Source organism: Megascapheus bottae, chromosome 35 (assembly GCF_031878675.1).
Source record: "Megascapheus bottae isolate mThoBot1 chromosome 35, mThoBot2.hap1, whole genome shotgun sequence".
NCBI classification, from domain to species: Eukaryota; Metazoa; Chordata; class Mammalia; order Rodentia; family Geomyidae; genus Megascapheus; species Megascapheus bottae.
Window position 1 is genome coordinate 3,861,310 of NC_143543.1, and position 16,561 is coordinate 3,877,870.

The 16,561-nt window shown below is 35.6% G+C and overlaps 1 protein-coding gene across 2 annotated transcripts; it reads left to right on the top strand.

The window, feature by feature from the left end:
• Positions 1-9,851: 9,851 nt before the first annotated feature.
• Positions 9,852-12,690, top strand: LOC150042534 (olfactory receptor 8B3-like). Of its 2 annotated transcripts, none has more exons than XM_090324516.1 (2): positions 9,852-9,878; positions 11,773-12,690. In XM_090324516.1, exons 1-2 carry the CDS (start codon positions 9,858-9,860, stop codon positions 12,688-12,690), a joined length of 939 nt encoding a protein of 312 aa, XP_090180642.1. In that variant the 5' UTR covers positions 9,852-9,857. The 2 variants fall into 2 exon arrangements, with proteins under 2 accessions (XP_090180642.1, XP_090180641.1); XM_090324515.1 differs by lacking the exon at positions 9,852-9,878 and adding an exon at positions 10,465-10,478 and having other exon boundaries at positions 11,754-12,690.
• The last annotated feature ends 3,871 nt before the right edge of the window (positions 12,691-16,561 follow it).

A 16,561-nucleotide genomic window follows, 5' to 3' on the forward strand; every position in this document is an offset into this window, starting at 1 on the left:
AACTCAACTTACTTGTATGATCAAATATATAGAAGGTTGAGACTAAACCTTCATTCTCTTTTTCCATCAGACATTACTGTATGTTTTTGGAATAAAATGTTACTCATTCCTCTAGTAATTGTACAGAGTCAGTTGTAGCCATATTAATGTAAATTTGAATTTTATTCTCTATATATTTTAATTTATTAACATTGACTTTTACATCATATTTCAAATAACATATTTAACAAACAAGTATTCAAGAAGGGAACTTCTATATATAACCACTGGCACTTAGATTATAGAACATATTTAAAATTATGTTGAGGAAATATAATGAGTGATTGTTGTCCTTAATGAACTATGTTATCTCTCATCTCTTTTGCTGTCCCTTGGTTAACTCATATTGTTACAGTATTTCACCTTGTTGTCTGATTTATTGTATATATGCTTGATTGGTTATTTGAAATTGGATAGGGAAGGGGGGAAAACAACAAGAGCAGTGGGGTGGGGAGTGGGAGGGAATTGGGGACCATGACATGAGAAAGGGTATCAATGTATGTGAAGTAATGCACCTTCTATCTGGTGAATATAATGTAACCCTTCTATTAATAATAATAAAAACATATTAAAGAAAAAAATTAGGCTGAGGATTTGTATGTCAGAGATACATAGTATTCTATGTAATGAAACATGTCTATAGAGTCATAAATTTTTATGTCTATGTAGTTTTGTTTATAGTTCCAATACCATATCCATAGAATTTGGTATGCAAATATTGAGTCATCACTCTTATACTGTTTGGATCTAATAGCCACATATTAAGGATGCCATTTGCCTTTTGTTCCTTTGGTCTTCACTTGTCTCACTCAACATGATTCGCTCTAGATTCATCCAATTCCCAGTGAATACCCTTATTTTATCTTGTTTGTTGGCTATGTAGAATTCATTTATATATCACATTTTTTGTATCCATTCATCTGCAGTAGGGCATCGGAATTGTTTCCATCACCTGGCTATTGTGAATTATTTTTTCTATTTATTCTGCAATTATCCAGTCATCTTCACTAGTATGATTTTACTGTTACTATTACTCTATGTTTTTTAAACCATTTGCCTAAAATTCCATTTTTGTTACCAGTCTTGGGTCTTGAATTTATATCCTGGGACTGCCCCTGAGTTGTTTGGGATTTTTGTTTGTTTAGTTTAATTGTTTGTTTGTTTTACCACGTTTGTTTGTTTTACCACGTTAGCCAGATCTCCACTTTTTGCTCTGTGGTGGTGAAAAGGAAAAAAAAAATCTCTTGACTCTCCTGTCTAGTTTGGCTTTAAATCATGATCTTTCCAGCTTCCTGTGTAACTAGCTTTATGAGTGTTTCCATTTTTTAATTTTAAATTACATTATTTTCCTGTCTGTACATCTCTAATCTTCTTATTCCTAATTCATTAATACTTTTTTCCAAAAAATTCTAAGCTTTCATATACTCATTAACGTGTATTTTACTTAATAATAGAATTTTTTGCATTCACAAATCTTCCTTTCTTCAGATTCTTTAATGTTTTGTTTTGATCAGTCTTCCCCATTCTCTCCAATTTCATTCCATCTTCCTTTCCTCCAATTCCCTATCGTTTTCCTTCTCCTGCTTTGCTTTTTTTATATTGTTTGAAAAATATCTCAGGTTTATATAAAAATATGTTAGCATTATGAAACAATAAATGAAGAAAGTGGAGATTTATAATATGTTTTTTCTAATGGGTGGTTATATCTTTCAACTATTTCTTATTTAATGACTTTAAAATATAATATGTACAAAAATATGTACATTGTTATTTGTTGATATATACTTTTATGTTTTCAATTAAAATAATAAGTATTGAGGCTGAGAGTTTGGCCTAGTGGTAGAGTGCTTGCCTGGCATGCACAAAGACCCGGGTTCGATTCCTCAGTACCATATACATAGAAAAAAAGCCAGTAGTGGTGTTGTGGCTCCAGTGGTAGAGCTCTAGCCTTGAGAAAGTCCAAGGACAGTGCTCAGGCCCTGAGCTCAAGCCCCAGGACTGGCAAAAAAACAAATAAGTATTGAGAACAAGTTAATTTTACATTTTAATGTTATAAGTACTTCACTATTCATTAATAAATAGACTACATTATTGATTTGTGTATTATGTTTAAGGAAACACATGAATATTTAAGGCATATATTCTCATAATGGAATGACTTTCATCTCTCATGATTCATTGCACTTTACTTTTTCCTTTTTGAAAATTTATTCTTCTTATCATTAAGTAGTTCTACAAAGGAATTAAATTTGACATGCCAATTCATGTGTACAATGATATTTTGTTTTCTTCTATGTGAGTGATCATAAGATAACAGTCAAATTCATTTTTTTTCCCTTGATGGGTGATAGAGCTTGAACTTTGGGCCTGGGCACTGTCCTTGAGCATTTCAGCTCAAGGCTACCATCCTACCAGTTGAGCCACAGCCCCACTTCCCCATTTCTAGTGATTAATTGGAGATAAGAGTCTCATGGTCTTAGTGCCCGGGCTGTTTTTGAACCATTATTCTCAGATCTTAGCCTCCTGAGTAGCTAGGATTATAGGAGTGAGCCACCGTGCCTGGCACTAAGAGTCAAATGGTAATATTTTAGATTTAAATTATTATCAGTAGCACAACAAACCCTATTTTGTTTATATTCTTATCAAAATGCATAATACTTAGCAAATACTTTGTTATTAACATTGTTATCAATGGTCAAAGTACTTGAGTTCCTGTTGAAGTTTATATTTGGGCCAGAAGTGTGGCCTAGTGGTAGAGTGCTTGCCTAGCATGCACAAATCCCTGGGTTCAATTCCACAGAACCACATACACAGAAAAAGCTGGAAGAGGTGCTGTGGTTTTAGTGGCAGAGTGGTAGCCTTGAGCAAAAAGTGTCCAAGGACTATAACCCAGCCCAGAGTTCAACCCAGGACTGGCAAAAAAGCTTATATTTATCTTTCTCCTTTATTTTAATAATTTGATATTCTTTCTCATGACATGGTCCCCATTTCCCTTCCATCCTCCCCCCACTTATCTTGATTTCCCCCCCTTCCCTATCCAATTTCAAACAACCAATTAAGCACATATAAAATATATCAGATAACAAGGTGAAATATTGTAACAATATGGTGCTCAATAATTTTATTTAATACCTTTTTTAATTAAATGTTTTTGAGCATGATCTTTTATCCAGCCCCCATGATACACTAACTGGGGGGAGGGTGGACCACAAGCATGGTTATTATCACCAAATTTATTGCAGGAGGGACTAACTCCTGAGGACTTTTTATGAGTGGGGCATACCAATAAGTTTTATTACCAGACATGCATGATGTGACTTCCTCATAACAATGAATATGTACGGTGTCCCAAAACTCATTGCAAGGGCACTGGGGTAGAAATTCCCCTGGTGTCTGACACTTAACCTTTGGGACTAGCCAGCAAAGATTAGTGAGGATGGCCATGGGGCATCCGGCCTCCTTCCCAGCAATAAGAATGGCTGTCCTTTTTCCATCTGGGCAAAAGTTAAGGACAAAATAGCATTGTTGAGGGCGGGTGTCATATGCACAATCGCTCCCACATGGATTTGCAAGCTTCTTCTGGAGAATTGCTCTGGCTTGCCTGGGGTCGCCAAACCTCACACTGATGATGGGTATCTCGACTCCAAGAAAAAAACAGGATCAGCATTGTGAGGTCCATTATTTATTCTGAAAAAGAAGAGAGAGAGAGAGATATCCTCAGGAGGCAAAGAGCCATCTGGGTGCCTCACCAATATCACTGGGGTCCCTTCCCATTTGGGGACAACATTTAAGATCCCTTGCAGGGACCCAAGTTGGCCTTGTTTCATCAGTGAGGAAAACACAACCAAATCCTTTTCCAGATGTAATGAGGGGATCAGGGCCCCTCCTTCCTCATTAAAGGGGTCCTTCCACTGGACATAGACCATTCGATAAGGAATAGAGGTTGTCCAATATTTCTGGAAGGGTGAGAAATGCTTCCCTTTGGCAAAATTTAAAATATTGACAGTAAACAATGCCATCTTTAGCTGATCATGGCGGGGAATGTTCCCCCCTTTTGTTTTATTAATGGTTATATCTTTCTACTATTGCCTGTCCTCTGGGATTATGAGGGCTACCAGTAGTATGGGTAATTTGCCATTGTTTAAAGAAGTCATTCAGAGACTTGCTGATAAAACATGGACCATTATCAGTTTTTATTTGGTCTGGCAATCTGAGAGTAGCAAAACATTGAAGAAAATGACTGGTGGCATGTTTAGATCTCTCACCGGAATGGGCCGTGGCCCAGCAGGCATGGGAAAAGGTATTTACTGTTAAAAATGTATTTAAGTTTTCTGAAACGTAACATCCGTTTGCCACAAATTATTAGGCCTAAGACCTTGAGGGTTAATGCTGCCCATTTGGAGCGGGGGAACTTGTAGAAAAGGATGGCACCATTTACAGGTCCTAATAATCGTTGTTAGATCTTTAATGGTAACCTGGGAAAATCAATGGTGTAGTCCTCTTCAGCTGACATGCTTGATCTGATGGAAAGAGGTAGCCTCCTGTAAAGAGTAGCACTCAGGGGCAGAGGCTAACTGGTCAGCGAGGGCATTGCCTTTGATCAATATACTTGGAAGGCTTTGATGTCCCCTCAGATGTTAAACAAACAAGGGGCAATCCTTTGTTTGAGCAAATTTCTAGCTTGAAACTGTTGAGGACCGACTGTTTGGTCAATGACCGTGACTGTGGGGTCAGTGACCTTGGACCCGCACAATTGAGTACACAAGGAAGTAAGCTCTTATCATGATTTTGGGCTGTGTCAATAGCTTCTCATTTAACCTGTTTGGGACTTGATAGCTTCTCATTTAACCTATTTGGGACTTGATCACTTCTCATTCAACCTATTTGAGACTTGATACTGTTTGTAGGAATGTAGCCCCTGGCAGTTCCCTAGTTTAAAGAAGTGTATTTAAGGTCAGAACTGGAAATAAACTGGGCTACAGTCTTGGGCTACAGGCTTCTTTAAGCTGTGGCTCCTGATTTGGGCTGTAGTCCTCCCGAACCCCATCTGCTTGTCTTTCTTCTATTTTTTCCTAGTCCCTGCCCCCTATTTCAGGAATCCCAATCTGCAAACCCTGGTTCGCTGCCAGCTGGCCCCGGCAGAAACATTAAAGGTGTGATGGAGTTATTGGCCAGTTTAATATGAGCTTATATGAGGTTAGGTAACAAGGTGACTACATAGAGGCTTTCTGAGAATAGGTTAAGAGGACCAGAAACCTCAAATAGTGCTAAGACCACAGCATAAAGTTCCTTAAATTGCACTGAGCCCTGTATTTCATGAGACAGGGTCACTTCAGGAGAAGAATTGCCTTTACCTGGGGAGAAAATAACAATGGAAGCCCCCTTTTTACCCCCATCCGTAAATACAGGGGTGGGGGAAGAAGGGATCGGCTTCACTTAGAAAAAGTTCTGGAGGTTACCACTTCAGCTGACTAAAGGAGCTCATCCATTTATGGGGATCATAATGACAATCCACTTTACCTGGAAAGCCTTCCATGGCTATCACTAGTCTAGCATTATTTCTTTGTAGCCAAGAGAAATAATTAATCCTAAAGGAGACAATAAGAGAGTGGGGTTCACTCCCAAAAAGACCGGTAGATAAATCTCTTTGACAATACAGTCTGCCATTTGGTCAATCATGGAATAAACTCTGAGTGCGCCTCCAACTGAGAGGTGAATCCAGTGAATAGGCTCCCCTTCTTGCCCTAAAAGGGCAGTAAGGAGGGTCTGTCCTGATAGGATATAGAGCGTTAGGGTCATAGCAGGATCATACCTCCTTAAGGCTGCTTCATTAATAACTAATTGAATTTTATTTAGAACCTTTTTATGATCAACTGACAACATTACTATAAAGGTCTGGTCAAGACCCTTTAAAAGATCTAAAAGGGGTGTGAGGGTTGCAGTTGTTATGGGGATCCATGACCTCATCCAATTAATTTCACCAAGAAGTTTTTGAAGTTGGGGCAGGGTGTAAGTGTCTTGGATAGATAATTGGAGTTTTAAAGGAGACACAACATCCAGTGTTAGGACATCTCCCAGAATTTTAAAGGGAGGTATCTTTTGGATTTTTTCTGGGGCAATTTGGAAGCCATTATTTTTCAACAATTGTAGACATTTATTAAACAGGCGATTTAAATCCTGAGAGTCTGGGCTTCCTATAATGATATCATCCATATATACATAGAAAAGTGAGCCTGTCTCCTCAGTAAGAGGGGATAGGACTCTAGACATGTAGTCCTGACATATAGGGGGGCTGTAAGCCATACCCTGGGGTAACACTGTCTATTCAAAGCGTAGGTCAGGGCCCTTATAGTTCAATGAAGAAAGGGAAAAGGCAAACTTCTCAGTATCTTCTGGGTGGAGAGGAATAGAGAAAAAAGTCTTTGATGTCTATAACTATGAGATATTGGTCATTAGGAATGGCAGGTACTCAACTTTTATGGAGGATCTTAAGAGATCCAAGGGAAGGATCATTCTTAGAAAAAACTTGTCCCATATTTTATGGGAGTATACTTACCCGCAGTCTGATTAGCTCGTTGGTGGCAAAAAGTTCCCCACATGGGGCAGCATCTGTTCTCCAGCAACAGCAGTACGAGGGGGACACGTAGGGCCAGTCTGTAGTCCCAAGAAGCCGAGTGAGATAGCAAGTATTGATAACCCAGCCCTCTCCCAATTACCAGGGAAAAAACAACACTGAGCCAGGAGCTGTGTCAGCTGTGACAGCTCAACAGATCTCGTTTATTGTTTCAGGCACTTAGTTATATACTGTGGAGGAAAGAGGAAGTAAGACAAGGAAAAGGAACCAATAGAAAAAGGCCACAGTGCTATCACCAGGGTCCGGGAAACTTTCAGGTTTTGAAATACTGGGTGGGACCAGTGCAGGAAGGCACATGCAGGCTGAGGACGTGCACTACAGGAAGTTGAGTTGAGTCACTTACACGGAAATATCTCAAGAGAGTTATGTGAGATATGCAAGGTAAGCCTAGCCAAAGCCCTTTAATGGCCACTGAGCTGGAATGGTGAACAGGCCCCAGAGACGGTGACCAGGCCCCAACAACTGTCCACTGTAGTATGGCAATGAGTCCAGAAGAAAAATGAAGGTAGGGATATTCAATGATGTCTCTTCTCAGAATAGCCCTTTCTTACAGCATGCTGCTTATGGTTTTGCCAGTCCTGGGGCTTGAACTCAGGGCCTAAGCTCTGAACTTAAGGTTTCTCAAGATTATGACTATCACTTGAGCCACGGTGCCATTACCTGCCTTTTCTGTGTATGTGGTACTGATGAATTGAATTCTGGGCTTCATGCATGCTAGGCAAGAATTCTGCCACTAAGCTACACTCCCATCCACGATGCTCTTTTGTAAGAAACCAGAATTCATGGTGCTCTTTTGTAAGAAAACAGAATTCAAACAACAGATCACATTAAATTATTTTCCATTTCCCTATGTTTCTTCCCTAAGTGAATAATTATTATTTAGACCTTCAAGCCATTATGTGCCTATAAGCAAAAAAATTAATCATCTCTGTAAGCAAATAAAATTTTAATTTATAATGTGAATAATTGCTAACACAGTATGTTCTTGAAATTTTAAACCCTGAGCACTGTATTTAAAAGGGGTGTCATTTTAAAATAATGAGTTGCTATGTTTTCTATTCAGATTTGAATCTGCTGGGAAAAATGACCCTGCCAACAAATTTACACTCCCAAATGTCATCAATACAAATGTATCTAGTCCCCTTTCTGCAAATGATTACAATTACATTAAAAAATAAAAAAATTACTTTCCATTTCCCATCTCTTATTTTATCCATCTTTTCAATTTCTTTATCCTTTAGCACAACACAACAATTGAACGAATATATTTTATGGTCTCTATTTTAAAGAAATTTTTGGCACAGATAAGTTAGATAACTTCCCCTAATATAATGTATTCAGCTAGTGTAGAGAGAAGTTTCTAACATAGACCTCCTAATTTTGTGGACCTAGTTTTTACTATCAGGAATTTTGAAATTGCTGGCCTCCTAATTCAAATGTTATGTAAAGTCTGAAATTTCTCAGGTGATACAATACAAAACTGAACTGCAATACACCTGAGAAATTTAGATTAAAAAAACAAGAGGATGCCATGAATTAGCATGAATTACACTTAAAGATGTGGGAACACAGAAAGAAAGAATCACAATATACTCTCTTCAATAAAACCAAGAGCTGAAAGTTTGTACTATAAGATTGGCCCAATACTGTTGGATATACAGTCCCTAGTAAGTAGTGAATAGTCATGAAAATATTTAGTCCCCAAGGAATTTAAGATATGATCATAGTTTAGAATGAAAACAAAATTATTTCATAGTCTTTTAATAGAATGGATTCAAATCCCTGCTGTGTGGAAAAATTGAGAAAAATCTATCCATTTGTCTTGTGCTTTAGAGTAGTTAATATCATGTTCATAAAACTTTAGTAAAACTTACAATTCATGATGAGATACGATTAACAGCTTTTAAAGAAATGGCCATAAAAAGTCTGTGTATACATTTGTGTCGAAGGAGCAAGGTTATGGATATTTGCAGAAGACAAAACATTGCTTTGGACACTTGAGTTAGGAAGCAGAAAATAGTGGAAATATATCAGCTCCTACTTATATCTTTACAGAGGCCACTGGAAATATTAGGGACTACAATAGTTCTCTGGAGGTGTTACAGGATTATGAAATTTGATAATGAAGAAAATTTAAGCCTATACTATAAGAAGACATAACAATGAATTATACAATTACTTAAAAAACAACCTATTTTGTACTCTGCATAGTACTTAAACTTGGGTACCACATAATAAATGTGAAAGAATGTCATGCATAATAAATGTGAAAGAATGTTATCCAAAATTTACACAAAGGTAGAGGAAGAGCGTACACAATATATAGAGGAACATAATAATTAAAAATTACAAAACATTTTCTATGATTTTTATGATGGAGTCTGAGAAAATAATCATGAGAATATAACTATTGATCATTTCTTTTATGATTCAACTTATAATAATTTGAGTTTATGATAGTGTGAAAATTAATAATTTAATAAATTCTACTAAATTTAATAGTTGAGTAGAAGTTACTTGAATTTTTATTTTGGATTTTCCTTAGATGGGGAAAATTGTCTGAGACTCTTACATAACCAGCTCTACTCTAGTGTGTTAATTGCAAGAAAATGTAAGTTAGGCTAGCTCAAGCTATCATGTCTTGTAAGTTAGGAGAGGTAAATATAGTTTAGAATATTTTCAGTTATGATAAATAAATATAGATATAGTCCTTTCATACATTCTAGAGTTCCTGACATTAGACTATTTTCTTATACTGCACTTTTCTGTTATTTTATTGAACAACATTCAAGTTGAAGAATGAAATGTGATTTCTACCATCCCTGTTTACAAAAATAATGATGTACAGAGATTCCTTATCTTATGTACAAATCACTGGAGTCTGTAAATACAGGAAAGTATTTAAACAACAGAATAAATCATTTAAATCTATAACTCTCATCCTTAAGAGGACTTGCAAATTTTCTGGTTTTATGTGTACAGTATGGGATTTATGAATTGGATAACATATTCAGGCAGCAATTTTTATAGACTTTATATAAAACTTTAGAAGAAATACATACCAATAAAATTGATTCCAGACATATCTCAGGTTAAAATAGAAAGTTACATGGTATCCTTAACATGTGGCGATTAGATCCAAATAGTACAAGAGCAAGGACTCAATAGATGTGTACCCAATGTTATGGACATGGTATTGAAAAATATAAACACAACTACATAGACATAAAAATCTATGACTCTATAGACATAATGTCTTATTACATAGATTAATATGTATCTATGACATACAAACCCCCAACTTAATTTTAATTATGTTCTAAAATCGAAGTGCCAGTGATTGTATACAGAGATTCCCTTCTTGAATACATGTTTGTTAAATACGCCAGTTGAAATATAATGTAAAAATCATTGTTAATAAATTCTTTAATTAAAAAAAGAAAAATAGAACTCACAAAAAAGGGAGGTCACCTTATTTTGTACACATTTTTAAAATATTTAAAATAGTCAGGATATCTGGATACCACTTTGAAAACCATTCTAATTAATGATATGTAAACAAGGAGTAAAATAACTACATGTCCCTTAAGAGATCAAAATGATAAGGAGGTGTAATAATGGACCTTAGGGAAAGGAAGTGAAATCCCAAAAGAGAATGTAACACTTCAGTACAATGATGATCCCTAGTGACCAAAAGATACATCATATACTACTGAGAATGTGCAATAGTCTATGATCTTAATAAATCAAGTTTGTTCACTGAGATGAGACTGAGTCATCTTCACTGCATTATGTCTTTAAACTCGTGAACATTCTGTTGGTGTATAAGATTGAAATATTGAAAACGAATTATGGGGCTTATTGCTTTCCCCATCTTTTTAGATGCTTACATGTTTTCATGAGAAATTCTAACCAGTAGTTCAGATAGATAAAGATTAGATTTAGACAGCCCAATTTTTGAATTAGGAGAAGAAAACTTTGGATTCAGATACTGCCCTATATGCCAGAACCACAGTAGTAAAACCTCATAATAAGCAAGAACAAAGTTTTTCCTCCTAAAAAGGGTAAGTTGTAAAAATCTATTAATGTTAATGTATAATATATAATATAAATCTACTTGCCAACTTATGATATGATTAACATTTGATATTATATATAAGGCATACAACTTGTTATTTTCCCTCAAATAAATAGTGAACATTAATAAAATATCTAATGAATATGTCCATAACCTCTAGTGTTATTCTCATGTTGTTATAGTCTTTTTCTAATGTGAGTACATATACAGTGAGAAGATAATTTTAAATTACACCTTCAACAATTTTCAACCACAAAATATGATATTGTTAATAGGGCTTCATGCATACCAGCAAGCACTCGGTCAGTTTCCTGGCCCCCATAGATGTTTTTACCATTGGCTTGCCTTTTAGTCTCTGCTTAATGTCCTTATATTTTTTAAATAAAAGGCAGAAAACTAGAAATACAATGGAAGCAATGATAATCTTCCAGAAAACAGGTTAGAAGAGTCCTATGAAAGTTCACAGTGAGCAACTACAAAGACTGCAGGTTTTAAACAAAATTCCCTCTCTATGGAGAGAAGTTGCATCCTTCTACATTTGTATCTTTTTCTGTGACATGGAACACCAAATTAGCCATCCAAGATTCACTTCTTTATGTTAGAAACAGTTTTTATAGTTCCAGTGCCATAAAATTATGATCAGTTTTGGAGTTTAGCAAATAGGTGCTAGGATTTCTGTCTCTACTTCGAGTGCTGAAGGAAAAGTTGAAGCAAGGAGCCAATGATGAGATGAGAAAACATCAACCTCATCCATCTCCATGCTCTTGTCTACCATATGAAATACAGGGCTTAGCTCTGTAGGTTGTTGATGATAGATTAAACTATATTGCATTTAAGACTATAATCATGGAAACACTACATTGCTTCTTATTACCATAGAAGGTATTATTAAAGTCAGGATTTATGCATCAGGTGAGTTACTTCTAGACATTCAGATCTCGGTTTTCTTCTTATTTCACTTTTCTGCATGTCCACAGATTCTCTTATAGAAGAATGAAAGAGAAGAATGGGTCTTGTAAACGGATCATTTGTAACTGAATTTGTTCTGGTGGGTTTATCAGACCGATCTGATTTGCAAATGCCACTGTTTTTCCTGTTCCTATTAATGTATATAGTCACTACCTTGGGAAATTTGGGTTTGATAATTCTAATTACCCTGAATTCCAACCTTCACACTCCCATGTACTTTTTCCTTTTTAATTTGTCTTTCATAGACCTTTGCTATTCTACTGTGATTACACCTAAAATGTTGATGAACTTTGTATTAAAAGAGAATGTTATCTCTTATACAGGATGTATTACCCAGTTCTACTTTTTTTGTTTCTTTGTCATTTCTGAATGCTACATGCTGACAACAATGGCTTATGATCGCTATGTGGCCATCTGTAATCCACTTCTCTACAATAGTGTCATGTCCCCTAAAGTGTGTTCCTACCTTGTATTTGCTTCATACTTCATGGGGTTTTCTGATGCCTTGATTCACACTGGATGTGTCCTGAGACTGACTTTCTGTGATGCAAACACCATCAACCACTTTTTCTGTGATGTTATGCCATTGCTCAAGCTCTCCTGCACCAGCACCTATGTCAACGAAGTAGAGATTCTCATTGTAGTGGGAAAAGACATCACTTTACCCAGTATCATTATCTTTATGTCTTATGGTTTCATTGTTTTCAGCATCCTCAAAATAAAGTCTACTGAGGGCCGGTCCAAAGCCTTTAGTACATGCAGCTCCCATGTTATTGCTGTATCTCTGTTTTTTGGATCCTGTGCATTTATGTATCTCAAACCCTCCTCTCCTGGGTCTCTGGATGAGGGAAAAATCTCCTCTGTATTTTACACCATTGTGGTTCCGATGATGAACCCTCTCATCTACAGCTTGAGGAACAAAGATGTTAAAGTTTCTCTAAGAAAATCCTTCTTTAAGGTAATAATTTGACCAGAAATCATATTGTTCTATGCTTGTAGCTATATCATGGAGACATACTTGCTTTAATTAGCGTATCTTAAGTGTAAATGTCTCTCTCTCTCACTCTTTCTCATTCTCTCTCTCTCCCTCCCATCCGCCCCCTCCCTTTGCTAGTTTTGGGCCTTGAACTCAGGGTCTGAGTACTGTCCTTAGACTCCCTTTTTTTTGTTCATGGCTAGAGCTCTACCACTTGAGTCACAGAACCACATTTTTCTTTCTATATATGGGGTACTGAGAAATCAAACCCGGGTCTTCCTACATGGTATACAAGCACCCTACCACTAGGCCAAACTCTTGGCCTTAAACTTCTTCCATCTTATTCTTTGAAGTGTTAACTATAGATATTTTCTTATTAGATTCAATAGGTAGTTTTTGTTTATTTTTCAATGTTTTCAGTGCATATAATCAACATCATTTTTTCTTTTATCGGTTTAACACTAAAAATAATGTTTTCTGCTTTACTGTGGATTTCACTTTTGAAATATTGATCAACATACAAATGTTTCATCCAAGTCCTACAAATTTAGCACTAAGGCATTGGTTAGGGCAGTTTTTATTTGACATAAAATGAAGCAGAGTCAGTCTATTTCTGCTTTGTTTTTGTCTTTACATTTTTCACTGGTAAAAATCTATTATTTTCCAATGCCAGATATTTCCAGGTGCTGGTGACTGAGAAATATTATTCTATATGGTCAGGAGGGTGCAATCTGAATATAACTTTTCAAGCAAGCCTGGGAAGAAAAGACTATGAGACTCTTATCTGTAATTAATCACAAATAGTCTAAAATGGAGCTGTGGCTCAAGTGGTAAAGCACTATGCTTAAGCATAAAAGCTCAGAAACAGCACCAAGGGTCTGAGTTGAAGCCCAAGGAATGGCACAAAAATGCCAACTATAAAATAAAATTCACTATACAGCAGCAAGTTTACTAATTAAACTTAACTGTGACAGGTACAAATTAAATTCCTTTGTATAAGTAAGTATTGCAATGTATGGAAAATAAGTAAGCATCTTAATTAGATTTTAATGTTTCAACAGTTAATAATTCCTTTAAATCATGTGAGCTCCTAAAATATGATTCCGAAATACCTGGAAAAACCTATTGGTTTCTTGATTCCAAGTTTTACTTTCAAGAGTGTCCTTTGCCTGTTTTACTTTTCTGATATATGTTCTTAAACATTAAGTATAAGGAAGCATTTTTATTCTGAATAATTGACAGTGCTTTTTTCATGGATAACACATTATTTCTCTAAGGCACTTTTATTGTCCACAATTTTGGGGAATGAGAAAATAAAAGACATTTTCAGGAGACAGAATATTAGTCAAAGTCAATTTAAAAATGATGGAATTTATAAAGAATAATAAAAGAACAATTGCAGTTTGTTCAGTCTGTTGTCCTCTTAATAGGAAGTTGAGCTGTTCTGGGTGTTGTATTATCTTACATTATTTGGCATTAAATAAACTCAAAGTACAAGAAAACTATTTTGCATTTTTTATATTCTATCTTCCAGTAAAATTTATTTAATGGATTAAAAACTCATATGTTGGGAGTATAGTTGTGGCTCAAACTCTAGAACATTATTCTTAAGACTTAAAGCTAAATGTGAGCTTGAGGCCTTAAGTTCAAGCCACAGTACTGTCACACTGAAGAAATACATAAATAAATAAATAAATAGAAAACAATCATATTTTTCAGGTGAAAAATACAAGTGAAATTTGACAGTGGTACTTGGTGATTAAAACACATTGTTTTACAATAACTTGAATGGTAGAAATCTGGATGATTTGTTTTCATAAATATAGCAAAATGAGTAATCTTACTATACTTAATTGGAGAACACATTACAATTTAAATATTTTATTATTGAGCTGGGAGTTTTGGGTAGTGGTAGAGTCCTTGTCTAGCATGCAGGAAGAACTGGGTTCAATTCCTCAGTACCACATACATAGAAAAAAGCCAGAAATGGTCCTGAGGCTCAAGTGGTAGAGCTCTATCCTTGAGAAAGTCTAAGAACAGTGCTCAAGGCCTGAGCTCATCACAGGACTGGCAAAAAATATTCTATTAGTTAATTTCTTAGTGTATTATATGTTTAATTTTACCATTATATACTCATTTTATATATTTCACATGCTTCTATCAATTTGGGGTAATAGCAAATATATAAAAGTTACTATATTATCTTGATATATAAATATATATAATATATATATATATAATATATCTGGAGCTTAAATTCCAGGCCATGACTTTTCTTTCTTTCTTTCTTTCTTTCTTTCTTTCTTTCTTTCTTTCTTTCTTTCTTTCTTTCTTTCTTTCTCTCTTTCTTTCTTTCTTTTCTCCCTCTCTCCCTCCCTCTTTCTTTCTTTCTAACTTTTTGGTCAGTCATAGTGCTATAGGGCTGTGCTTTGTCAGCTCTACCACTTGGAGCCACAACACCATTTTTGAATAATCTCTTTGTTAGTTTGTCCACTCAAAATGATTCTTTATCATTTGAATCATAGCAATATTTGCAGAACATTTCCTTGCTTCCTTGGGGATAAGAAACTTTCACATTTGTCTGCCCAGTTGGTTTAGAACTGTGATCCTGAGGTCTCAATATACAATGTATCTCACACTACATACATGAACCACTTGTGATTGAAGAGCAGATAACTTAGAATAATGAAGCTGATCCTTCTCAGGGTTGGTGTGGGACTGACCACAACAAGATGTGCTCTGGTTGAAGGCTGAGGAAGTCAGAAGTAAAGTGCTATGAATCATTTATGCTTTACCAATTAAACATAATTTTTGTTGAACCTGATATCTTTAATCATTTATTCCCTGAGTTATGTACTATGTCCTCTACCCCAATATGGCAAATTCAATTCTACATTTAAAGTTTCTCACAATGATGTATATTAATTATGTAACCATTTCCAATCCACCTTACCCTGTTCCATCGAAAATATTTTCTAATTTTTAACATTTTATTAACATTGATTTTTACATCATATTTCAAATGTCATGTATAACAAAAAATATTCAAGAAGGGAATCTCTATATACAATCACTGGTGCATAGATTTAGAACATAATTAAAATTAAGCTGAGTGTTTGTATGTCATAGATAATAGACATCATAGATTTTTATGTTTGTATCTTCATGGCCATGTTCATAATATTGGGTAACCAAATATTGAGTTATCACTCTTGTACAGTTTGGATCAAATATTCATATATTAAAGATACCATGTGACTTTTGTTGCTTTGGTCTTGATTTATCTCACTCAACATGATTCACTCTAATTTCATCCACTTCCCAGCAAATGCCATTTTTTTCTTGTCTGTTGGCTATGTAGAATTCCATTGTATATATATATATATATATATATATATATATATATATATATATATATACACCACATTTTTGTATCCATTCATCTGCAGTAGGCATCTGGGTTGTTTCCATTGCTTGGCTATTGTGAATAGTGCAGAGATGAAGATGGCTGAGCAGGTGTCCTTATATCCTGGGTTATATGCTCAGGATAGATGCCCAGGAGAGGTATGGCAGGATTGTGTTGGGGGCCTATGGGGGTCAGTGACCTTGGACCTGCACAGCTGTGCACATTAGGAGATAAGCTATTAGCATGACTTTGGGCTATGTTGATCCCTTGTTATCCAAATCTGAATTCTTATGCTCAATATCTACTGGCTGTTGTTCCCTTTTAAAAATCTCATTTAAACTCTCTCAGGCTGCGGCATACCCCCCAGCCTTGGGATTTTCCTCAGAAGGGTTCTTTAATTCAAGATCTTGTCTTAGATCTAAACATTTATTTACTAAATTCCACAGGATAATAGCATTT